The 24,649-nt window shown below is 51.0% G+C and overlaps 3 protein-coding genes across 3 annotated transcripts; 2 read left to right on the forward strand and 1 right to left on the reverse strand.

Moving 5' to 3' along the window:
- Positions 1-818: 818 nt before the first annotated feature.
- Positions 819-6,236, reverse strand: ATPAF2 (ATP synthase mitochondrial F1 complex assembly factor 2). The gene is made up of 8 exons (XM_042864635.1): positions 6,033-6,236; positions 4,768-4,812; positions 4,298-4,443; positions 3,774-3,871; positions 2,715-2,795; positions 2,500-2,612; positions 2,058-2,173; positions 819-1,427 (listed from the first exon to the last, which is right to left on the reverse strand). The coding sequence occupies exons 1-8, from the start codon at positions 6,139-6,141 to the stop codon at positions 1,290-1,292; spliced, it is 846 nt and encodes a 281-aa protein (XP_042720569.1). The 5' UTR covers positions 6,142-6,236; the 3' UTR covers positions 819-1,289.
- A 334-nt stretch (positions 6,237-6,570) lies between these two features.
- GID4 (GID complex subunit 4 homolog) lies at positions 6,571-14,662 on the forward strand. The gene is made up of 6 exons (XM_042864787.1): positions 6,571-6,783; positions 8,533-8,592; positions 9,100-9,207; positions 9,934-10,035; positions 10,728-10,858; positions 11,999-14,662. Exons 1-6 carry the CDS (start codon positions 6,571-6,573, stop codon positions 12,060-12,062), a joined length of 678 nt encoding a protein of 225 aa, XP_042720721.1. The 3' UTR covers positions 12,063-14,662.
- A 631-nt stretch (positions 14,663-15,293) lies between these two features.
- On the forward strand, positions 15,294-24,212 carry DRG2 (developmentally regulated GTP binding protein 2). The gene is made up of 13 exons (XM_042864680.1): positions 15,294-15,408; positions 16,292-16,452; positions 16,788-16,877; positions 18,039-18,099; positions 18,984-19,074; positions 19,516-19,588; positions 19,736-19,826; positions 20,059-20,156; positions 20,754-20,830; positions 21,161-21,249; positions 22,170-22,228; positions 22,642-22,695; positions 22,787-24,212. The coding sequence occupies exons 1-13, from the start codon at positions 15,345-15,347 to the stop codon at positions 22,871-22,873; spliced, it is 1,095 nt and encodes a 364-aa protein (XP_042720614.1). The 5' UTR covers positions 15,294-15,344; the 3' UTR covers positions 22,874-24,212.
- Positions 24,213-24,649: the final 437 nt, after the last annotated feature.

A 24,649-nucleotide genomic window follows, 5' to 3' on the forward strand; every position in this document is an offset into this window, starting at 1 on the left:
ACATCATGCCTGAAAGCTTTAGTACCTGCAAGCACAGAGGCAGGAACCTGTGAGCCACAGGCACATGGCAGCAGCCGGGGAGAGGAGCGCTCTCCATCAAACCCCTCCCAGAATAACAGCAGGTTTCTAGCTCAGCAAGCACAAGGCTGTGGCTGGGGCTCTGCATGCCTAGCAGCCTTGTCTCGTCACTGCCTCTTGCAAAAGCAGCTTTCTGCAGCATGAGCAGAGCAGCCCCCAGCTAGCAGGAAGGGAAATCAATGGTTCCACAGGAACTCACACACTGCCGCTCGCAACAGCCGAGCGAGGAGTCATTAATTCCCCTCCTTGCTCAGTGACAGCAGCTGCTGCACTCACTTGTGGGCAGCTTCTGAGGAATGATGCTGGCCAGGGCGGTACTGCTAGAGGCAAGCAGCAAGGAGAAAGGTGGGAAGGTTAAATGAAAGGGTGGCTGCACATGCACTCTGGGGAGAGACCAGGTCTCCTGAAAGCCCTTCAGCTGGTGCTGCCTGATGTACAGATTTAGCTCCAAGTGCATTATGCTTTTGGAAATGGCTGCAGCCCAGGTTTCCCCCTCCTTGCTTGCTCCAGCGCTGCACAGTCAGCTCCCTGCTGCTCCTTGGCTGCTAGGACAGGGCACCTAGCACAGAGACTCACACAGAGACACAGAGAGAGCTAATCCATCTGATAGCTAGTGCCTGCTCAGCTCTGCTCGGTGACTTTCTGCCTACAGCCATTCCCCCACCTGCACAGAGCCCAGCAGCTCAGAATCTACACCACGGCTTGACAGTTAAAACAAAGAAATACTCAGCAACATTAGCTTTCAGTATCTTGCAGAGGCGTGCCTTTAATCAAACAGAGAGACCCTGGTGTTACATACAGGCACACTGAGGGATGAAGAACAGATGCAACGGAGTCTGTTTTCAGATTTCCATAACAAGTGTGTGTCAGGAGCTGGCAGCTATGAAGACATGTGGCATATGCTAGGTGTGTCTGTGCTGTGCCCTGCCCAGGAAGCTGTTTCTTTCAAGGGAGCTCCTCTCATGAATTACAGACACTGGTAATGGACAACGCTGCTGCCTTGAAAACGCAGAGGGAGCTCACCTTGACCTTTCCTCCTCGTGGGCTCAAAACTGCTGGCGCTGCACTGCAGCAACGAGCTGCCCATAAAGCCGCAGTTCCTCAGCACAAGGCTGATCCCAGACAAGCTGTGGTGGCAGAATGGTGGTTACCCTCTCTGGGTCATGGCAGCAATTCACTGGCATCTTCCTCCTCCACCCAGTCCTGCAGCCTTAGTCCCGCAACAGCTTGTGTTTTACAGTCGAGCTCTCTGAACAGAGATGAACAAAGAGAGTCCCAGCTGCTGCACGAGCACGCAGCTCACACAGATCATAGTCATGGGCCCACTCCACATTGCCCCACCGCTGAATCTGAAGGAGAGGAGGAACACGAGTCAGTTCAGAACTGGATTACAGACCGAGCTGCTAGGCAACTCAGCCTCCTTTCTCATGTCTTGGAAACACAGACAGCCCTCCAGGAGCTGTGCTGACTGCGCACTACTAGGGTAGGGAGATCTCTGGATGAATATGGCGGAAGGACATGCTTCCTCTGTACTGAGCTCTGAAGCAAAACCCCTTAAAGGGAGGATGAAAATACTCTCATCAACTTCAGCTGTTTTGGGTCAGGGAGAGCTTCGCACCAGGCCAGATTCCAGCTTGTGATCTCACAGGAAACAATTTAATAATAGTTTGGTGTCTAGCAAGGCCTCCAGGCTGGAAAACCCACAGTAAGATAAGCCATCCATGGCTTTGCACTTCAGATTAGAGAGGGAGAAAAGCAGCCACCTGGGTTCTGCAAAACGAAACTGGCAGCCCCAAGAGCACCCTGGGCTGTTGCATCTATCATGTTGCTCTACAGCAGCGTGCTCCAGACTAGTGGAGTGGAACCTCTCTGGTAATAGCAGGCACTTCCCCCGCCAGTTATTTGTGGTGGGGGGGTGCATTTGTCATGCTGAGATTATTGCTATTTGAATTATAGGGTTGCTCTGTAACATAATTTACCTGGTATTCTTCCTCCAGCCGAGACAGCAGCACGGCTTTCTCTACTGTAATGTGCCTGTCAATCAGGCCCATGGACAGAATCAGAGATTTCAGCTGGGTGATTACATATTCTATACCTGGAAGGGAAAAATCCAAAACAAACAACATTCATGGTTGTTTTCCGCAGCATTACAGCAGCATCTTCCCATGCTCTGAAAGGACAGTCAGGCTGTGGTCCCCCCTCAGGCAGATCACAGTGATGCCTCCCCGCTCCCATCTGGGCTCCTAACAGCCAGATGTGCAATTAACAGCACAATAGTGCTCTCCTGAACACCATCACCGCAGTGACCTCAATGCTCAGATCACCTCTGGCATATCAGCAGGAGGGAAAAACATTACAGTCTCTCCTCTCTCTCATTGAGAGGAGCTCTCCTGCCCTTGTGCAGCCCACACAGCCTCTCACCTTGCAGAGCCCACATGTTGTAGGAGGCCAGGTGGCTGATGAAGGTGTCCCTGGTGCTGGCTGGGATGTTTGGTCCCATGATGCTGGTAGAGGATCCGATTGCCACGTTGTACCTGACACGATCACATGGCCCTTTAGAAAAGCTCGTGGATCTTGCAGTTCTGAGTCACGAGCACTACAGCTATGGGCCTTCAGAAATAGCTTTAACCTCTCACCTTTTCTCAGCCCAGGCAACAATGGGATCCCATTCTTTCTTCTGCAGCTCTGCCAAGGCAGCTGGCTCCTCCACACGATAGCTGGAACATTGCACAACAAAGCCATGTGGGCGTTCACTCACAAGCTGTCAGACTGCTCCCAGCCAGACTACAGCACTCTTGGGAAGACTGTGCCCTCCGTAGACCACAGCATGGGGAGCATAGGCTTCTTGTCCACCCTACCAGCAGCTGTGACTGGGTACAATTCCCCCTCTCCTCCCCAAATTCAGAGCTTTTTATTGTTCTAGAAAGGACAGTTCTATGCAGCTCTATAACAGAGCTACAATCCGTACAACACAAGCCAGCAGATTACCTGAAACTGGCCAGAGTATGCAGCAAGATTTAGTGATGAGAGCATGGGACAAATCCCACAGGGCCCCTCCTGCTGCCTCACATGCCCAGTGGCTCGGCTCAGCACTCACCAGCCACCACCCAGACCAGCCCAACACCACAAAGTCCCAAACAAAGAGCAAGGTGTTTCCCTGTCTCTTCAGGAGCAGAGCAGTTTTTAGTGGACACCTCAGAAGCTGGGACTGTGAGATATGAGCTTGGGCAGGCTGGATTCTACAACCCACAAGAGCTTTAAAGAGCAAAGTCCATTTTGTTACGAGTACAGGTAATCTAAGCTCCCTACGCCTTTATGGTACAGGAGTGCCAGGGCACTGGGATGACATTCTCCCAAGCCTTTCTTAGCTTTTCTGCCAAGGAAATCCTCATTTCTTGCAGCTCCTGCCCCCTGCCCAACATGGGCATCTCCAAAACAAATTTCAACAGAGGAGCAGATCTCTGTTCTCCTTCATATCTACGCCCTTTAAATGCATGGAGTTCCACTAGATTTGTGGACATAGGACTGGACTGAACTAACTCAAACCCCTGGGCCAAAGCCAGGACAGACCAGGGCCCTGCAATGACTTTGTTAGACCAGACATTTTCACTCAGTTCTCTCAACCTCTCTTCCAAAAAACCACTCAGCAACAAGACAACCCCTCCTCTGTGCCAGTGCATCCCACAGTCTCTTACCAGAGAGTGTCAGTCTCCAGGAACTTCACAGCTGCACGGATCAGCTGCACTTTGTTTCGCTGAGTGGGATTGTCCAGAGCTGTGTTGCACAGTGTGGTCTGCAGGATAAAGGCAGCTGAAATCACTGGTATCCAAGGCTTGAGGAAGCAGCAGCTTCCACTGTACTAGGTCAAGCATAAGCAGAAGAATCTGGGACAGACTCCCAGAATCAAGAAGCTCACTTAAGAGGGAAACTTAGAGCCAGACCATGGCTCATATAATAGGATTTATCCAGCTTCCTCATACCCCTTGCTGTCCCCAGAAATGCTGTCGAGCCCCTTCTCAAACTCCCCAGTGACACAAGTTTCCTTCCCAGTCTCTAGCCAGTACCCAGCTGCCTGTACAGCCTCAAGTTGTCCAGAGTGCTCAGCCAAGGTGCTGAACTCCTGTTCCCACTTCAACTGACATTAGGACAGCCTGCTCTCTCTGTGTTCTGCCTCTGGAGACCATTTTTGTGCTTCACCACTCTGACCTGCTGTGCTCACCAGGTGCATAGTGTAGAACTTGATGGTGTCTTTCTGAGAGTCCCATTCTGTTGCCACTGCAATGGCCAAGGCCTCACTGGGGACAGTGAAGAGCTTGGCCTGGGGTGTTTTCAGCTTCCGGTGGTCCAGGTTGATTTCAAAGCCTCCTGGGGAATCAGAGTAGAAATCCTGGGGAATTAAAAAGGAGCACGCACTAAGGAACAACAGACTACCCCATAGAGGGAACAAGCTCAGAGCTGGAGCTGAAAGGGGCATGGAATCAGCAAGTTTCCAACCATCATCAGCATTTTGACATTGCCCTTCCCCCAAATGATGCTGGAAACTTTCCCACCACGTGGTTTTACTACAAATGACAAAAGGACAAAGCATGCTGGTGACAAACAGCCCACTTGCACAACAGGGGCTGCAGGCGTGCCACTGCCTTGTGGTGAAAACTCCCTGCATGAGTACCAGCCCTCCCCTGCACTCACCTTCTCCTTGTGAGATGCTCACATTCTGGTAAAACCGCTTCCTCTCTGGGGGTTGAAAACAGAGCAGTTGAAAGAGCAGTGAGAAGAGGTTTGGTCCCCTTCCCTTCTCCCAGTCACAGGTCAGAACACAGGGAGTCCTCAGAGCTGCTGCAGCCCACACAACTGTCACAAAATCCTGCTCATTCATCCACTCCCCAGCCACCCTCCATTTTAGTAAGCTCTATTCAACCTGGGAGATGTCACGATACTGATGACACCCACAGCAGTGCCCCAGCTACCCTGACCACCCATAGGAGCAGGTTTCTTGCAGACACCGCCTGCAGGAGCCAGGAACCCTGTGCACAGCAGCAGGATCATGTGTCAGACATGTTGCACGTGGCAGCTGAGTCACTGGGGAGGAACCACTGCGCTCAGCTCACCGCAGCCCACACATCCCACCCAGCAGCTCAGGGGCACACCTGCTCCCCAGCACGGTGAGCACAGGGAACTGCTGCTCTGCTTTCCAAGGAGCCTGTTTTCATACCAGCACCACTCCAAGCACTGCCAGCAAAATCCCAAGAGCTTGGTTTACATGGGAGGGAGTGCTGCTGGACTCATCTCACCCACTTAAGGCAGGAAGAGTCTGCATGATTCCCATGACAATTACAACCAGCTCATAAATGCTGAGCCCATTTAATCCATCTCCTGGCTGACTGTCACTGCGCACTGCTCCCTGCCAACATGGGCCTAGCAGGGAGAGGGAAGGGGATGCACTCATTCTTGGCCCCCTGAAAGTTTCAGGGCCTCAGGAAATGCCACGCTGGTGGAGCACAGATCTGAGAGGATTCTGGCACCTGAGAGGCCCCTCGGTGGGCTCCCAATGGTTCCACCACGCTTCAATGAAACACGATTACCACCCTCCCATCCACGTGTTTCCAGCAAGATCTGTAGAGAGGTCGCACAGCCCAGCACGTGCCTGAGCCACGCCTGGGAAGGGGTGGAGGAGGTCATTGCCATCCCATCCGCAACCAAAGAAAACCTTCAAATCCACGAATGGAAAAGCAACAGCTCAGAGCGAGGCCCCACAGCCTCCTTACCCAATTCGGAGCGGATTTTATCACTTCTCACTTTGTCCAGCCCATTCTGAAGGCCGGAACCCGACACCCCCCCCAACCCTCAGGTGACCTTGACGGGGGGGTCTCTCACGAAACGCCCTCAGGACCCCCCCGCCGAGCTCCCCCCTCTCAGACAGGGATCCGAAGCCCTCCCGGGGGGCCGCACCTCACCTGCGGGAGGGGCGTAAGCTCGACCCCCGCCCGGCCCCAGCGGGCGGCCCCGGGCTGCGAGAGCCGGGAGGCGACCCAGGGCCTGCAGGAGGCGGCGGCGGCGCCACATCGCGGCGGGGAGAGCAGAGGAAAACCAGGAGGAGCCGCGCGCGGAGGAGAAACGGAGCAGCCTCCTCGCCTCAACGCGTCGCCCCGGGCGCCGCCATGCTGCCCCCGCGCCGACCAATCCGCGCGGAGAACGCGTTTTGCCCCTTCAGCCGTCCCGTCGCGTGAGGCGCGGGGAGAAGAAACTACGCTTCCCAGCAGCCCTCGCGGCAAAGCATGCCGGGAGGAAGAGCTCTTCGCCAATCAGCGTTCCGTCCCGCCCTCCCGCAGGGCCGCGAGGGCCAATGGGAGAGCGCGGAGGCGTTGCCGGGAGGCCCCGAGCCAGGCGGCGGCGGTGGTGGCGGCCTGGGCGTGAAGGGAGCGGAGCGCGGGCGGCGGCCCCGGCGGCGGCCGCTGAGCCCCGGCCACGCTGGCTCCCGGGGATCCTCCCGAGATGCCGGTGCGCAGCGAGCGGTGCCGCGCGGGCGGAGCCGCGGGTTCGGCCTCCTCGGCTCCCTCCGGGGCGGCCGCCAGCAGCTTGGTGCCGCCGCCTCCCATCAACACGGCGCAGCCCGGCGTGGCCACCTCGCTGCTGTACAGTGGCGCCAAGTTCCGCGGGCAGCAGCGCAGCAAGGGCAACGCCTACGAGGTGGAGGTCGTCATGCAGGTGAGGGGCCGCCCTCGGGCCGGGCTGCGTTTCCCCTCGCCGGGCCTCGGGCCTTCCCCTGACGGCCGCAGAGCCGGGCGGGCGGTGCTCCCCGCGCTCCTTTGGAACGCCTTTCCCCGAGTCCTCCCCGCTCTTTCGGCACCCCCCGGTTCGGGAGCCCCTTTCCTGGACCTCCGCGGGCCCTCAGTCTCCTGTTTTTCTCGTGGCTCCTTTTCCCGATTCCTCAGATCTTTCTGAGTGGGTCCGAACCTTCTGGCAGCCTCCCGCCCGGCTCTGTGCTCCTCTGTGCTCCTCTCCCTTCTCGGCTTCATTTCCTTTTTCCCCTCAGGACTGATAGGATCCCTAACCAGGGATCTCTTCCCATTTCCTCTCACACTTTTGCCCCTATTTGTCCTTGTGGCTGCTGAGATACCTAACACGAGGTCTCTTCCTCATTCCCCTCGGCCTTGGGGTGCCCGTGTGCCTCCGGACTGCCAGAAGGAAGGGTGGGAGCCTGCCCTGTGCTGGGAGGTGCCCAGGAAGTCCCCAGTAGCGGGGCAGCCTGTATTTCAGGCCTAGCTGGAATTCAGCTAGGATCCAGGTCCCTGTGCTGGAGTTTGGGTTCCTCATCCCGTGGTGCCGGTGGCTGTGTGGGGAACCAAGGGAGGAGTGCAGCAGTTCTGCTGTACTGGGAATGCAACCAGACAGTTCTGGAGAATGGGGCTTTCCTAATCCTCTCTGGAGTCACCATCACCCTGCATGCTTCATTTTTAGTCAGAGGCACTGGCACGCTCACTTTGGGTAGCGGTGTGGGGTCGTTAGTGCATGGGGAAACCAGACATCTGATGCATGCTTTCCTATGGCAAATCACAGCCCTGCTCCTGCTTTGGTGGTGTCAGATCGAGGGACCCAGGCTGGGTGTGCAGCAGTGATGCAGCGTGATGCATGGCTTGGCACTGGGAAGTGAAGTCAGAGCCCCAGGGTCTGCAGATGGGGCAGTGTGAGTTATGCCCTCTGCTTTCTCATCCAGTCTTCCACTTGTCAACAGCACAAATGTACCCGCTACGGTTTGCTCTGATGGAGACATCCTATGGCTGTTTAGTTCACTGCATGCTGCTTTCTCACAGAGGCTGGCTCTATCTTTGTGCTAAAAAACGCTGTTCTGTGCTTGTTGGATGAGAAGAGATGGCTGCCTGCTCTCCCTGTGCTCGGCACAGAGAAATGTGGCTTTTCTTTGATCGCAGGTGGGGAAAAGCCATCTTCTCACAGCTGATGCTTGCACTTCTCTAAATAATTCGCTTCTTGCTTTAAAACCAATCTGGAGATGGCAGGGGAAGGCTTGGAAAATCCCCCTGCTTGAAAGGCGCTCAGAGCAGAAGCATCCCACTGCTTCATTTCTGCATAGCAGAAGCGGCGAGATGCAGCTCAGGAACTTACAAGAGGAGTGACACCAAAGCATTAGATCTGGGGAAGATGCATAAGACGTCACCTGCCTTCTGAGAAGGCTTTGTGTGCCAGGTCTGGATATGAGGCAGAGACCTCTGGCTGAGAGTGGGAAGAGCTGAAAGCAGCCAGGCCATGAGAAGATGGCTGAGCACCTTTAAATCCTCTTCCCAAGCCCCCCCAGCCTTGGGGTGGCTGTGAGCTGGGTGGTCCGTACCAACTGAAGCAGAATTGAGCCTTGAAGGCTCTTGGGGTTAGAAATAGCTTTGGATCAATTGAGTGCCTTCTTGTGCGTGCTAATAGTGGGACTTTGCACTTTTTTTCTAGCATGTGGACATGGAAAACTCCTATCTCTGTGGATACTTGAAGATTAAAGGCCTTACAGAGGTGAGTGCTAATTGCAAAACAGCATGGGAAGATGCTGTTCAAAGGCTTTTCTTTTTCCTGGTGAGGTAGGAGAAGCTACCACTAGAAGGAGGAAGCAAAGGGATTGACCATGCAGCAAAATTGACTGCTAAATAGGTTAATGGCTTAAGTCTGCTGTTCTTGGCATATGGAGCAAATATGATGGGCCTTGATGGGAGACCTGAAGGAAGGAAGCTTATCTGGCATCCCTTAGGGTCTGAGCAGAACCCAGCCTGACCCTGCAGTCAGCTTTGTGCTAGAAGAAAACATAACCTAAACAATTCAGATCTTTATGTGCTTCTGTCTGCATCCATCCAGTGTGGTGTGCTGTGTGCTGAACAGCCAGTGAGAGGTGTTTCATGGGTGTGACACTTCTTACTGTGCTTCTCCAAGATCCTTGAGAAGCCTGGAGCCCTTGCTGTGAGATGCTGCCTTTTGCTGAGTTCGGGCCACTAAGTGACAAATGATCTTACCTCTCTTCTCTCCTAGGAGTACCCAACCCTAACTACTTTCTTTGAAGGGGAAATAATCAGTAAAAAGCACCCTTTCTTAACACGCAAGTGGGATGCTGATGAAGATGTGGATCGTAAACACTGGGTAAATAAATCAGGGGCCACATGCAGGTCTGATGCAGTCCTGGCTGAGCAGCTGGTATAGGTGAGGTACTGAGAGTGCCCATGCAAGGAGCTCTCCTTTGGGGTGCCCTCCTCCCTCTGCCAGAGTCTTGGTGTCTGGAGGTCTCTTCAGCAGACTGAGCTGAGACCTCTAGGAATGGAGAGGATGTCTTGCTATGCAGTTGTTGGCCCTGGACTTGGAAGGGAAGCAGGAGCAATTTCCATCTCTTTCATTCCTATGAGAACATGCTCCTTGCTTTGAACTCTTGGTGCAAAACAAAGTGGAGAAAGGGCAAGGTGCTCCTCTGGCACAGGCACCTGTGTCTTGTGGCACCAGCAACCTCAGCCTTCTCACCAGGCCAGGGTGTGCCCTGGATCAGGGCCACAGCAGCTGGCTGATTATTTTGCTGCCTTGACCTTTGCTGCCGCTTGCCAGACTGATGTTTGTTATATTTTTGTCAACATGTATACACCCCAAGAAGTGCAGGACCTTCTGCAACCAGGCTGGATGTGGTTGCGGATGGCTGCAGTCCTTGTTGCCCTGTGCTAGTCCTGGGGCATGCACTCAGTGCTGCTCTGAGGGAAGAGCAATCCCTTCAGTGAGGAGGTCCTCTTTTTTTTCCTCCAGAATAGCAGCTGGCACTAGTAAGCACTTTTCCTGGAGTAAGCCTCCTGGTTTTTGTGTTTACTTGTTTTTCTTTTGTTCTAGGGGAAATTCCAAGCTTTCTACCAGTATGCAAAAACATTTAACTCTGATGACTTTGATTATGAGGATCTGAAAAACGGGGACTATGTCTTCATGAGATGGAAGGTAAACTGTGTGCTGCCTTCTCCGATGAGCTGCTTACAAGTGACTGACAGGGACTTGAAAGCTTTCTCAACTACTGGTGCTGGCCTAATGAAAGATCTTGCCCTATCTGACCTCATTAACCTGCCATATTTGCAAATCCCAGTGTAACTCCTGTCTAGTCAGCTAATTGCGTCCTTAAGGGCTGCAGTCATACCTGAAAACACAACAAGAGCATCATCATGCTTAGTGATTCTCCAGATGCTGAGAGGATCAGTGTCTCCAGCCTCTGTGCTGGGCCTGGGTTTGATGGCAGTTTGCTGACCAGTCCTCTTGGCTCTACAGCTGGGTTGAGTCCTCTCTCTCGACTGCTTTGTGCAGCTGCGAAGGGAGGGGATCCTCAGGCAGCTCTGATTGTTGATTTTGTGACTGGCCTCTGGTTTGGAAGGGGCAGGTGTTGGACTAAAATTGATTGTGTGTGCTCTTTAAAAGTGGTTTTGCTCTTAGTTCTTGCTTCCCTATAAGGTGCTTGCAGTGCCAGGTGGTAAAAAAAAACCCACAGAAGTCCTGGTCTGGGCTGCTAAGAATGCAGGGAATGCTCACCCAGGAGTGCTTTGTGTTAATAGGTGCTGGTACTCAACTTGGGAGGGCCAGTTTGGGTGAGGGAGGGGATATTTGACCAGCATTTCTAAATGCAACTTATGTTTTGTGAGCAGGAACAGTTCCTAGTGCCAGACCACACTATCAAAGACATCAGCGGTGCTTCCTTTGCTGGTTTCTATTACATCTGCTTCCAGAAGTCAGCAGCGTCTATAGAAGGCTATTACTACCATAGGAGTTCAGAATGGTAAGGAGCCTTGCTTCCTTTTAGGGTGCCTCCTCAGACCCCTGAGCTCCCTCCTCAGGGACTCCTCTTCTGCCCATCTGCAGTCCTGGGAGCAGCCAGGCAGCACACTTATTTTGGTGGGGAGGGGATTTGGTCTGGTGGCTGGACCCCGATGGGGAAGGAGAGTCAGTCTATGTGCTTGGCCCATCTGTGTGGTTTAAAGTGCTGCCTTTTGCATGGCTGATGGTAACTGAGCTGGCAGCATGCTGCAGAGAAACACTGTATGGAAACGTGCTGTGGAGCAGTGAAGCAATGATCTGATGTGTTTGTGAGGTGCTGGGAGGCAGACCCCAACTGTGGTTCACTGTTAGCGTCTATCCAGCTCCAGCCTGCAAACCTTTGTTGGGATTGCCTGTAAAAGCCTTAAGTAGTTCAGGCTCTGAGCTTCTCTGTGCTTTGGCCCTTCAGAAGATATCAGAGGGACCTGGGAGAGGGAGCTTCAGTGCCTTCTCACCTGTAACAGCTCTCCTGCTGCTCCCTTCAGGCAGGTGTCTTGTTAGGCCAGTGCTTTGTACTCCAAGGTGCTTGAGGTGTTGCTGCAAGATGCAGGGAACAGTCAAAGTTAATTGGTGGTGGTGGTGGTGTGGTTTTTTTTTTTGTTAGAGCTATCTGACAAGTAGCTGTGAGAGCTCTTTTCCCTAGCTTTGGATAAATAATAAAGATATTTGTCACGCACAGCGAGCGAATCTGTAGGGTGTCTGGAAGCTCTCAGAAGGAAGGAAGGTGCCTGGGAGGCTTTCAGATGAATCCCCTTAAGCTAAGCTTTGAAAGATTTGAGTCTAATTTTCAGTTGAAGCAAACACTGTTTGAACATGAAAGTTGTCAAACTTCAAAAGGTGTCCAAAGCCCGCAGTCAGCCCTGCTCGATGGCAGCCTGGCTGCAGGTAGCTTCAAGACGTGGGAATGGAAATGAGGAATGAAGCAGAGTCCTGCCAGGGGTTTGGCACCACTGAAAAGCCATTGCTTGAACGCCTCCAAGACTGTCCCAAAGGAAAGGGAGAGCCCACCTGGCTACAGCTGCTGGACAGGAGCTCTTAGCTGGAGGCGGGGGGTTCCGTTGCTCTGTGTAATCTCCTCATCCATCTTTTTCCTCTCTCCCAGGTATCAGTCATTGAATTTAACTCATGTTCCTGAGCACAGCGCTCCTATCTATGAATTCCGATGACAGCTGTCCAGAACTGATACTGCACAGAAGCAAACGGGGCAGGAGAGCATGGCCTGCCAGGAGGACTGTGTCCCTGCCGGAGCACGGGAAGGCACGCTTCTCTCCTGCCCCTCGGACTCGCAAGAGAGAGAGCCTGAATGTTAACCCACCAGCCCAAGGAGCATGGCTGCTGGAGCTTAATTCTCCCTCCTGTCGAGTGGCGATTTGATCTTTAATCTGGTTTTAAGATACCTTTAAATGCACTTTCTTATTGCACAGCTAGTTTCTCTGTCACTGAAACTCCTCCTGGCTCTCCTTCTGGAAGCTGTTTCTCAGTAGCTGGAATCGGTCTATTCTCTGAGTAATAAGAAAACATAAGCTTGGTGCTTGTATTCTCCTTGTTACAGCCTGATATGGGTTGAAATCGCCAGGACTCAGGTTTCTTACCCAGATTGCCAGCTCTGATGCTCCCAGAGCCAGGCACGGCCGCGTGTGTGAGGCTCTGCTTGGCAGGCAGCTGCTCGGCTGCAGTCTGTCAAGGGAGTGTTGGCTGAGATGGATGAGGGTTGAACGAGTCTTTGCTTCCTGCTGGCTAATGAGGTTAGCCAGAGCTGCAGATCTTTCAGGAACACCGGCCCCTTGGAGCCGAGAGCTGTTCCAGTGTCTGGAATTGCCACTGGGAATTAGTTTGATGTATGGACTTCCGGGCTGTCAGTAAAGTGGTTCTGAACTCTGCTTATAGGTGTATAATTTGCTCTTTAATTAAGTTAAGGGTTTAAAGAAAAAACAAAACAAAACAAACTTTTATTAAAAAAAAAAAAAGAAAATATTTTTATGGTTCCTTTTCCCAAGGACCCTATGGCAAATGCACAATTACTCAGTTACATTTTACCGTTTTCACATTGAAAACCAGGAATGTCTATGTTAGTTTTTATATTCGTGTATGTATTCAGCTAGCTTCTGCTTTGGGACAGTAATTGGAGTGCAAGCGTTGAGCAGCACCACACAAACAGCTTGAACTGTTCAGCATTTGTACTCAACCCTCATGCTGCACCAACACCACTGCTTGATACCTTTATGCAAGGCAAAAAAAAAAAGAAAACAAAAAAACCCAATTCAATATCTCTCTGACTTTGAAATGTTTCAAGTGATATAACTTAAGGCTTGTGTGCCAAAGTGTGTGTGTGTGTGTATGCGTGTGCAGGTTATTTTCCAAGACGTTTTAAAAGCTGGCCTCAGTTGTATATTTAATGTGTCAGTCACCCCTGCAGGGCTTCTGTGCGAGTTTGGCTGGTGTTTTGCAGGCTGTTTGAAAACGCCCCCCTGAAGCAGCCCTGCTTCAGTGCTGACAGGGCGGGTGCTGAGGATGGATTTGCTGCCTGAGAGAGGAAAGCAAAGCCCTCTGCATCCCTTGTGTTGGTTGTTTGGGTTTTGTTTTCTGCTTCCTTTTGGCAGCAGGTGGGGTACTGCGCAGCAGCTGAGTTGCTAGTGTAAACCTTAACAGGAGTGGGTTTGGGTCTCAGTGAGCCTGTTTTGTATGCACCAAGCTAGGGTTGTGCACGTTGGAGAGGCGGTGGGGCTGTTGGGAAATGCTGCAGTGCTGGAAGTGCCCTTCTGTGGGCTGCTCTCTGTGGGTGAGTCCTGGGCCCCAGAACCAGCAGCCCTGCCTGTGGATGGAGACGGGAGAGTGGAGCAAGTGTGTGCTGTTGTCCTGGTCGTTCGTTGCAGGTGGATTTGTAGTGTTGCACAAAGGCTGAGGAGCTGGAAGAGGGGGGGGGCTGGTGTGGGTAGGGAAGCATAGAAACAGATTCTGCTTTTATTCTGCTCTGGGAGAAACTTGGGCTGCAGGGAAGTGAGGAAAGGCGTTTCTGCATGCGTGGTGCTGGGAGATGTCCTGGTTTTGAGACTGAAACCAATGGTGCTGCTCAGCTGTGAGAAGCGGAGGGATGAGCTGTAGGGAAGGTGGCAGCACGGCTGCAGACCATTCCCCACAGGTTGCTTTCAGGAGCTGTGTGCAGAGCTGGCAATGACAGTAACCATCCTGTGCTGTTAGTGCAGTGTTACGATCGGGTTTCTGATGCTGTTCAGTTGAACTGGTTCTGTGGTTGTCTGTAGAAGCTGGATTAGGAAGGTTCCTGGGGTCATTTGGTCATGTATCTACCCTAGAATTTCCCCTGCAGTTTTCCTGTGAAAGCTGATAGGGGGAGGAAGTGTTCTTGCCATGTACCTCTGCCTGTCTCATGGCAGCAGACTCGAAACACTTGAGCTGAAATCCCAACCGGCCTCAGTAAGACGTGTTAGGGACAGGGAACAGTGATGTGAAGGGCTGCCTGTGTTCAGGATTTCTCTAAAGCCTTGGTTTTGATTTTCTTTTTCTTTGAGTTGTTTGATGAGCTGAAGAGCTGTTCAGTACGTCACATTGTGGTGAGAGGCGACTAATGGGTGAGGTGCTGGGAGAGGGAGTGACGGGGGATCCGCGGCTTCTGGAAAAGGTGTGAGTTCTTTTTTTTAACAGTGTTGGCTGAAGAATTGGTATATTTATGGATGTACTTTGGAAAAGGGACTGGGAGAAGTATTTTGCGGAGTTATCAACGTCCAAATTAAAAACAAAATCTATTTAAGAGGCCTGTATCTGTGTGTGTTTGTTAACGGCAGCGCTGCTCGGCTCATGGGGACAACTGTGCTTCATCTCCCTGCTTGAGGACAAATTCATAGAATCATAGAATCGTTCTGGTTGGAAAAGACCTTAAAGATCATTGAGTCCAACAAAAACCTAACCATGCTGCCCTAACTAACAGCCCTCCACTTAAATCGTGTCTCTGAGCACCACATCCAAATGGGTTTTAAACACATCCAGGGATGGTGACTCAACCCACATCCCTGAGGAGCCTATCCTGGTGATTAACAACCCTTTTTTTTGGGTTGCTGCTTAACGACCACCAATCCAAGGGTTCAAGAATCCCATTGCCTTTAACAGTGGATGGGGGATTGCTGTGGTGGGGGGAAGCTCAATCCCTGGCCCTAACGCATCCTGCGGGCTCTGTGCTATGTATCCTTTCCTCCATCAGCTCTTTTGGGATGCCAGCGGGGGGGACCCCGTGCAGGGAAGAGGCCGAGTAGGACCACGGAAGCGAGCGGAACGCAGGGCGCGGGGCGGCCGGAGCGGTGTGCGGAGTGCGCAGCCCTCCCATATCCCCCCCCTTGCCAGGCGGCGGAAGTGGACGCAGCCCGGAGCATTTAGGCGCACGGACGGACCGGCAGCACTTCCGGCGGGCGGCGTGAGGAGCCGCGGCGGGCCGCGCCATGGGCATCCTGGAAAAGATCTCCGAGATCGAGAAGGAAATCGCCCGCACCCAGAAGAACAAAGGTGCCGGGGGGGCGAGGAGCGGAGGGAAGCGGTGGTCGCGGTTGTAGAAGCGCACAGGTTGGGCAGGGCGGGCGCCGGGCGCTCTTCACGGACCGCCCTCTCCCCGCGTGCCCCCTCCGCAGCCCGGCGCGTCCCGGCGATGGGAGCCGGGCTGCTGGTTGCACCGGGTTGGAATTCGGGTGCTTGAATTCAAGGCAGGGCCGGGCTGCGGCAGAGCAGCCCTGCTGCTTCTGCGGGCTGGAGGCTGTGCTGAGTGCTGGCGGGGAGAGCTGGTAAAAACTGCCATCCCCTGTTACAAGCTTCTGTTGAGCGAGCTGCCTTCTTTGTGTCGGGTGTAAATTCAAGAATAAGTTGGTAAATGCTGTATTCGTGTACGTGAGCTCTAAGCTGAGCATGGTTTTAAAAGTTGGCAGAGTATCTTGCGTTTTTGCGGTGGCGGATGCTGCAGGAGGGCTGTGCAGAGGCATTCTGCCCGGGGCGGGCTGTTCCTTATAGGCTGTGCCTCCTCCCAACCCATCCCTCCGTGCCCACTGCCCACAGCCCTCAGTGCCGCATCTCCACAGTCTGGAGCACCTCCAGGGATGGTGACCCCACCGCTCCCTTGCAGCAGTGCCAGTGCCTGACCGCTCTTTCCAAGAAGAAATTTTTCCTAATATCCAACCTGAAAACATCTTATTTCCTTGAAGTTTGACTTGCGTGCAGGTTACTGTAAGACTTTACTCTCAGTGGCCGATATCTCAGAAGGTACAGAACACCTGGATGTAGGTAGGGTGTGTTAAGCTACGGACTGAAATCTGAGGTTTCATTTTAGGAAGGCTCTTGTTTCCAGATGTGAGTTATCAGGCACTGTCTTTAACCAGTTGCTGCATTTCTGTTATTTCAGCTACCGAGTACCATCTTGGCCTGCTGAAGGCAAAGCTTGCAAAATACAGAGCTCAGTTGTTAGAACCTTCCAAATCCTCTGCTGCTAAAGGAGAAGGCTTCGATGTGATGAAATCTGGAGATGCCCGAGTGGCACTGATTGGTTTTCCTTCTGTGGGTAAGGTCAGTGTGTCCGAGTTAACCTTGCAGCGTGGTTTGTCTGGGTTTGAGACTAGCAGGAACTGTAAAGCAGGTATCTGTCATCTCTCTGTATTTCACCTTCTTGCCATTAGTTAATGAAGAATTAACTAGTGCAGCCACTGCTGAGAACGTAGGCAAGAGAATAGGTTTTATCTTCATGCTGGCAGACCCGTTAATGCTTCAGTCCCTGGGTCCTGCATGGCTGCAACCTGACTTTAAAAACTGATGAACACTTTTTAGTATTGCATGTTTTGCTGAACGCGTGTCAGTGCTTTCATTTCAGTACCTCTTGTGATGGCCATCTCTTGCTTTTTCAGTCCACGTTTTTGAGTTTAATGACCTCAACTGCCAGTGAAGCTGCATCTTATGAGTTCACAACCCTGACATGTATCCCAGGAGTCATAGAAGTAAGTAGGATTTTCCTCCCTTTCATAGAAGGTAGCGGTAAGAAACCCAGACGTGTAAAGAACTCTGCTCACAGCAGTTACACCTGTATTACCACTGAGAAGCAGCAATATCTGGAGATCTCTGCTGACCTCTGCTTTAAACTTCACCAAGTCTTGAGTGCTTGCAATATCAAGTCTGCAACCTGCAGTGCTGATGTAGCACTTCTCCAGGCTGCATAACTCTTCAAGATTGACTGCCTGCTCGGGGTTTCGTGTGGCACAGTTCGACTGACCAGAGCAATACAGGAATTCTCAGCTGAATTTTTTATAACTGCTATTGGCGCCATTGACCAGATGGCTGGAAACCTTGACAGATTTGTTTTTAATGAAGCTTTAAAAGAGGCAATCTGTACCGTGATCAATTTGGAAAGAAAATACAACTGCTCCTGTCCTTGAGGAATTTCATTAGCGGTGGTTTGAGTGTCTATCAGTAAAGCAAATGGTAAAGGGCATCAAACTGAAAAGTATCCAAGAGTAATGAGAAAACTTGGGTCAGAATTGAAAGCAGATTTAACTAATGGAAGCAGACGTATTGGTGTTAAAATGAACACCAGCACTGCAATGCATCCAAATGCAGCCTCAGGCTCCAGTCACCAGCTGAAGCTGTTACTGAGGACTTACTGCAGCAGCAGCTTGAAACGTGGTGACTCTGCTGATCCAATGAACAAAGGTCCCCCCTTTTTCTTCCTGGTGCTGTAAGACCTGCAATGCACATCAGTAGTTCTGACCTGTCTTGGTAAGGGATTATGGCATTTGCTCATTACAGAGCTTTACTTGTTAGACCAAAATAGAGCTGTTGGATTTTTTTTCCCTTTCTTTTCTATGTATCAGTTTGGAATATTGTTGCAGTTGCACTGTGCTGTTTTCAGACTGCAGTTATGTGACTCTTTAGGAGGCTAGAATTGCAGTGTGACCTAGAGTTGAACACAGCTTAATGGGAAACACTCCAGAGGTTGCCTCATCAAAACAAAGCCACCAGCTTTGTGGAAAGTTGTCTTCCAATATTGCGTTCATTCAGTTCCACTCTCTGCAGGCTTTGGAGCTCAGCATGTGCCTGGGGCTTTCAGGGCAGCTGAGGTACCCTGCACAAGGCTTTCAACTTTGTATCCGTTTCCTTTTCAGTATAAAGGAGCCAATATTCAGCTGTTGGATCTGCCTGGAATCATTGAAGGAGCAGCACAAGGTTGGCTGATCTCTATGTTGATGTAAAGGAGGGACTTGCACTCAGTATCATTCTTGCCCAGATCAAACATCAGCAGCTTTCCCAGGCCAATAGTTCCCACACTGGCTTTCCAAACTGGCATTCTTGATCTTATGTGAGGCACGATTCTTATCCCTGGCCCACATAAGGCTCTATATGTAGCAGAAAGATGCTTTTCTGGAGGTGGGAGCCAAAGCAAGTCAGTCACTTCTCACCTTCTTGCATGAGTGTTATTTTGCTCATCTGCTCTCTGGTACAGAGGAAATCTAAAGAAAGATGCTGGAGAGGCGGAGGGGGGAATTACAGCTGAACAGTAACTTCTTTTGATTAATTTCCTGCAAGTCCTTTCATGACTCCTGATTCTGGGCCTTTGTGCTTCTGCTTCATTATCTTCCTTATCAGCAGGTCGTGACAAAAGAAACATTTACAAAATTTAGGAAGACATCCTAATGGTCTCTTAGAGGAGCACGGCCCGGTTGGTTGATGAGGTCTCTCTTGACCAGAAAATGCCCACCTCACTGCCCTGCATAAGCTGCCTCTGCCACCTGGAGCCACTCCCACTGCTCAGGTCTGGGGTCTGCCCAGCTGGCAGCAGTGACATTTCAACATACAGCCAGCTTTATGTGTGCTAGTTGTGTAAGCCATGACAGAAGAGCAGCAGCAGAGAATGTTCTGGGGGCTTGTGCTGGGCAGAAGGTAGCGTTGGATGGGCCAGATGTGCTCACACAGGGACCCCTTGACAGCTGACTGCGGCCAGCACAGGATTGCAGGATCCTTTCCCTTGCTCCCAAACAGCAGTCCCTATCTGTCACAGGACTCACAGCTGGCTTCTCTTCTTGATACACAGCCATGTCCTCTCTCCTCAGGGAAGGGCAGAGGCCGGCAGGTGATCGCTGTGGCCAGGACAGCAGACGTTGTCATTATGATGCTGGATGCCACGAAGGGTGAAGTGCAGCGGTGAGTGTGTGCTGCTGGGTGTGTGGGGCCGGGATGCTGAGTCAGGTTCAGCAGTTTCCACGTGCCCAGGAAACATTCCAGCTCTCTGAAACACCGTATCCCAGGTACACTGGAGACCTGGAGGGACACTGCTATTTAAGCTTGAGTGCAAGATTGGGGTTGTGCTCCGTGGCATGCTGGCTAACTGGGAGCAGCATTTACAGAACTTTCTGCAGACCTCAGCTTGGGCTTCTCAGCTGAAAGATCATTCCTCCAGGATGGCTGTGCAGAGATGGATTTGAGCTAGATTTCCACTGCAGACCCTGTCCTGCATTAGCAGAGGGTGTTACGTTGCAGTGAGTCGATGACAAGGTTGTATCAATATGACAGTCAAAAAGGAAGAGTGTGGGCTCACCTGGCTGGGCTCAATCTCACAGGTACTAACGTGCAGTGTCCCTGCAGGGCCCTGCTGGAGAAAGAACTGGAATCTGTAGGAATCCGTCTGAATAAAAGCAAACCAAATATCTACTTCAAGGTGAGCTTTCCTGGGCTGTTAGAAGCACAGCTTGTGTCAGGCTGCTTAATGGAAGCCAAGGGCAATGTGTGCTGCCCATTGCATTGGGCAGATGAAGCAGGCGGTGGCTTTTGGAGGCTGTTCTTGAGTTGATTTATTGTCTTGCAGCCGAAGAAGGGTGGAGGTATATCCTTCAACTCCACTGTCACACTCACTCAGTGCTCTGAGAAGTTGGTACAGCTCATCCTCCATGAGTATAGTATCCTTTTCCTAAAATGAGAGGCACTGGAGCCTCAAGCCAGCAGCTCTCGAGCCAAACGATAGCTGCTGTGGGATGGCCTCACTGTGTGCCTGGTGGGGTGAGAGGAGGCCTGGGTTGATTTGTCCCATTTTTATTCCCTTTCTCCATGCTGCGCCAGGCAGCTGCAGGCCGTTGACTCGCAGCTGTGTTTAGGCATGCAGGATTTGGACCTTGACAATGTTCACCTCAGAAATCTTCAACGCTGAAGTCCTTTTCAGAGAGGATTGTTCTCCTGACGAGTTCATTGACGTGATTGTAGGCAACAGGGTCTACATGCCATGCCTTTACGTGAGTATCTCAGAAGCAGCCTGCCTTCTGCAGCACTAAACGCCTCTTTACAGAAGGAATCTCGGCGTCTTCCTGACTCTCAAAGCCGTAACGGTTGGGGATGAGGAGGTGGGCGTTTTTTGCTCCTTCTACCTGCAGCTGTGCTGTGTGCTCTCCCTGTGCCCTCTAGTGGCTGCTGCCGTGGAGCAGCGTGAGCTCTGCATGCTGGTAGCGCAGCTCGCTGCTGTGGTGTGGAGCCTTCGGTTCCTCTGCTGCCAGCGTCCCACATTGGAGTTTTTGTGAATGTTTCCTTGAGCCAGAGGTCATTTAACGGCTTTGTTTGATAATGGCCGAGCCTGCAGTTAAATTCATGATGCTGGAGAGCACACTGCTAGTCAGCCCAAATTGAGAGGTTTAGAAGGTCCAAACTTGCATTCAGGCTCCTTAACTTCAACAGGTGAATTTCTGAAAAGCCTTGGCCTGCCTCTGGCTGGTAGGATCCGTGTTTCTACATCAGATGCTGAGCTGCCTTGTTATACCCACATGTGTGTGTCTGCCTTCCTTGCAGTGCTGCTGAACTGACATCCTAAGGAGTGCATTCTTTCTCATTTGTCTTAGGTTTATAACAAGATTGACCAGATATCTATGGAGGAAGTGGATCGACTTGCTCGGAGACCCCACAGTGTTGTAATCAGGTAGGAGCAGAGAGCCACTGTGCAGCTTTTTCTGGGCTTCCTTCCCCTGGAGAGGCAGGCTGGTTGGCTTCCTCACACCATCTGCAGGGCAGAATAAGTCTCCAGCTTGTTCCCTTGGAAGCACTGATGTATCTGACTGGGGCTTTGCTGCTTCAAAGCTACTTCCTTTCAGAAAGCCCTATTAATTTCATCTTGTGCTTTTCCTGTAATGACATCATTACAGACATTTCCCCTTGTACCCTAGCTCTGTAATTAGATGTTTCACCTTGTTCTTCTGGATCTTTAAATCACAACAGCAATAAACACTGAGTCTTTCCTGGTGTTCTACAGCTGTGGCATGAAATTGAACCTGGATTACTTGCTGGAGAAGCTGTGGGAATACCTGGCACTTACCTGCATCTACACCAAGAAACGAGGACGTAAGTGGCCACTGGCTGAGCAGGAGGTTTGAAAGGCACAAAGGGCTGCTACTCACAAACACAGACAGGCTGCCAGTGGGGCTTGGATGCCTGGCTCTGAGTGACCTTTTGGAAATGCTGCAGCTACGTACTCCCTAACCAGCTTTCAGCATTAACTCTTGCTTTCTGTTTTGTCTGATTCACCTATTCTCTCTGCACTAGAAGAGCTGAATTATTATGAGGCTTTTCATGATGCTGTCATAAAGAAATAAAGTTTTCAAGCTTGCAGCTTCCTTCCTCTAACAGTTACTGTGTGCAGTCTGTGATGAGCAGATTGCTGCCCAGAAGAGGTCTCCTGTTCCTTCTGTGGGAGATTTGGTGATTCCCATGCTGGGCTCCTGGAGCTCCGGTGCCTTTGATCCTCCTTGTGCTTTACCATTCACCTGTAGCTTTTCCTGATGGTGAAGGCACATCTATAACTTGTTCTTTTTCCAAGACGTTCTTCCTCTGGCTGTGATCACAACGAAACAGCTCTGAAGTGGGTGGATATGAGAGGATTAAGGAATTTTCTGTGAGTTTGTTAAGCTGTGAAACCCTGGGGATTTTACAGAAAACTGCAGAGTGGTGCCACTGTACTTAGACAGGTGTGCTCTGACTTTGTCTTCTTTGTTGAAAGCCAAGTCTTTGGAAGGGGGTTGCAGAAGGTGAGTTGTGAGAGAGCTGTGCCATGGATAACTGAAACTGTGGGTGCTGGAGTGTGGGCAGAAGAGGTTTAGTGCTTTCAGCTGCTTGGATGCCTGGTGTCTGAAGGCTGCTGGCAAGTGTGACAAGGCAGGGGGTTGGAGAGCAATAAGCAGAAAACAATGTGGCACAATGTCAGCATGTTAGAACACGTTCAGTGCAAAGCCAGTGATTCTTTTTATCCCTTTGCTTTTTTGCAGAGAGACCAGACTTCACAGATGCCATTATCCTACGGAAAGGGGCTTCTGTGGAGCATGTGGTAATTTCTCTGTTATTTATAATTAATTATCTGTAGAAGGAGTCTTCGAGCCTGCTGTGATTCATTTGAATTTTTAAAGTAGGGGATATGCCAGTGCTTAGCTGGGCTTCTCCTTTTGTTACCTTTACTGATTCCATCTGCCTTGGGTTTCTTTTCTGGCTGCTAGGAAAGATCTTTTTAGAATTACTTGATACAGAGCAGTGAAAAAGCACATGGAAGCAGTGAAACAGAACTTTTGGTGATCTATAGATTCCTGTGCATCTATTTTGTATTTCAAGTGCTGCTAACTGGCTTCTAAAACCACTGTTGTCATTTCTGATGTAGACAGGAGTTGCTTCTAAATCCTGATTGGTGAGCAAGTTGTTTACAAAGGGCTCCTGAGCTGCCTCACATGCTGTCTGTCTGTCTTGCAGTGCCACCGGATTCACAGATCATTAGCCAGCCAGTTCAAATACGCCTTGGTATGGGTAAGTGTTTAACAGCAGTGTTTAACAACAGAAATCCTTGTCCTCATGTGACTGGTTGCCTTCTAACCCTTCTCCCTGTTTTTCTTCAAAGGGGACAAGCACAAAATACAGCCCTCAAAGAGTGGGCTTAACCCATATGATGGAGCATGAAGATGTCATTCAGATCGTAAAGAAGTAGCTCCCCTTGCTGCTCTTTGCTGGTGCCTGGCCTTGTCTTTAATCACTCAAATTGGATCTGACCACATAATAGCAAAACTAAACGGGGGAAAAAAAAGAAAGAAAGAAAGAAAAAAGGAAAAAGAGAGAAAAGAGAGATGTGTTCCACAGCCAAGAAAGTGAGAAGGCTTCTGTGAAGCTCCTTCTCTTGGAGAAAGGCTTAAAATGAGGCTGCTGTACGTGCAGGTGGGGATGGGGAAGATGGGTTTCCATCTTGCAGCATTTCAGGCGAAGTAATGTTTCTTCAATATATTTTAAAAAAGAAAATAAAAGGGGAGCCAGCTCTTCTAGGACACAGTTCCTGCAGCCAGCAATGTCCTGCCCCAGTAAGATCTGCACACGTCTGTGTGTTAACCTACCAGTAGCTTGCTCAGCTAAGGGAAAGTTCATAGGTTTGTGTGGATAAATGTGGCCCTGTGCTTTGGAACAGAGGAACCAGAGCTGGAAGAACGTTGCTGATGCTTTGCTGCTTATCTATTCACTTAATTTAAGTGTTGCTCTGAAACAGACAACAAAGTTCTTCCTCCTCTGCTCTCCGGACGTGTGGTCTCTACAGCTTTTGTAGTTGGAGGCTTCAGTCCAACAAGCCCTGAACTTATGATGGTCCCTCAATTACATTACAAAGTGGCACTCTGTGCCTCCTGTTACCTTTGCAGAGGGCTTTGTAGGACATCCTTGTCCAACTGGTACTGAGAGGTGAGAACTGAAACTTTGTTAAGGAATGGCTAACCTGGCCAAACTGCAGCAGGGTACGATCAGAGAGCCATGGGCTGCAGTGAGGATTTGCTTCTGGCATATCGTGGCCCAAGGAGAGATCTTGGGAGTTTGCTCTGCTCTTGTCCTGCCCGTTGGTCCCCAGGAGCATTGCTTGGGATGTGCTTCTTTCTCAGCCCTGCCCCTAAATTCCCATAACAGCTCTCTGAGCCCAGCGCCATCCCATGCTGTGGGTTTTACCCCATCTCTGTTCAATAGTGTTTCTTGTTTGGATATTTTACTCAGAAATCTGGGATTTTTCTAATCATGCTCTTTCACTAAGTACTGATGCTAAGCAATTCAGAGTGCCTGATAGAGAACAGCTCTTTCCTTCTGGGATCAAGAGTTGCCGATAGCTTTTATTTTCTTTCATTGGAAAAGAGTTCAGTCTGATGTGGATTGTTGACTGTGAGGACAGGTCTGATAGCAAACTTGTCTGAGCAGGGCTCCTTCCCTCTTCTGCGTGCCTCCCCACCCCTCACAAACTGATTGAGCAGAAATGGAAGGAATATTTTATCTGAGAGAATAAAAATCGCTATTTCATGTGACCTGTGGATGTCTGCCTGCAGTGGTTTGGCAGTTTGGTGTGTTCTCTAACTCTCTTTTTACCTTTGGCCTCCTGAAGAATGACAGATGCTGCTGCAGAAGGTGGCGAGGTGGAGTAGATCGTGAGGCAGCAGTGAGAGGGCTCTGAGGATGGAGAGGACCTCTGCGAGGTGGCGTGGGAGCCAGGCACGATATTATTCACAATACCCAAACCGAGAAGGTGACTTTGAACTCTGTAAGTTCCCTTCCCTGTTTCTGGCTTTGTTCACAGCTGGAGTGCAGAGCAAATCCCAACCTCGGTGGCAGCTAGTGGAGAATGAGCTCCAAATTAGCAGCATTATGCCTGAGCTGGCTGCAGAAAGCAAGCACTTCTCTGTGTGAATCGGGGGGGATGCCGTTCCAGCACATTAACTCGCCCTTTAAATTTCCTCTGAAGGTT

This window comes from Lagopus leucura, unplaced genomic scaffold, assembly GCF_019238085.1.
Source record: "Lagopus leucura isolate 7727_CA_CO unplaced genomic scaffold, USGS_WTPT01 Super-Scaffold_760, whole genome shotgun sequence".
NCBI classification, from domain to species: Eukaryota; Metazoa; Chordata; class Aves; order Galliformes; family Phasianidae; genus Lagopus; species Lagopus leucura.

Excerpts from the sequence above, each read along its gene's own strand:
- GID4 (XM_042864787.1), top strand. The coding sequence starts at position 6,571 with ATGCCGGTGCGCAGCGAGCGGTGCCGCGCGGGCGGAGCCGCGGGTTCG. Across the intron at positions 9,208-9,933 it reads ATGTGGATCGTAAACACTGG|GGGAAATTCCAAGCTTTCTA; the intron begins GTAAATAAATCA and ends CTTTTGTTCTAG. Across the intron at positions 10,036-10,727 it reads ATGTCTTCATGAGATGGAAG|GAACAGTTCCTAGTGCCAGA; the intron begins GTAAACTGTGTG and ends TTTTGTGAGCAG.
- ATPAF2 (XM_042864635.1), bottom strand. The coding sequence starts at position 6,141 with ATGTGGCGCCGCCGCCGCCTCCTGCAGGCCCTGGGTCGCCTCCCGGCT. Across the intron at positions 2,174-2,499 it reads CAACATGTGGGCTCTGCAAG|GTATAGAATATGTAATCACC; the intron begins GTGAGAGGCTGT and ends TTTCCCTTCCAG. Across the intron at positions 1,428-2,057 it reads GGCTGGAGGAAGAATACCAG|ATTCAGCGGTGGGGCAATGT; the intron begins GTAAATTATGTT and ends CCTCTCCTTCAG.
- DRG2 (XM_042864680.1), top strand. The coding sequence starts at position 15,345 with ATGGGCATCCTGGAAAAGATCTCCGAGATCGAGAAGGAAATCGCCCGC. Across the intron at positions 16,878-18,038 it reads GTATCCCAGGAGTCATAGAA|TATAAAGGAGCCAATATTCA; the intron begins GTAAGTAGGATT and ends TTTCCTTTTCAG. Across the intron at positions 19,075-19,515 it reads ACGAAGGGTGAAGTGCAGCG|GGCCCTGCTGGAGAAAGAAC; the intron begins GTGAGTGTGTGC and ends GTGTCCCTGCAG.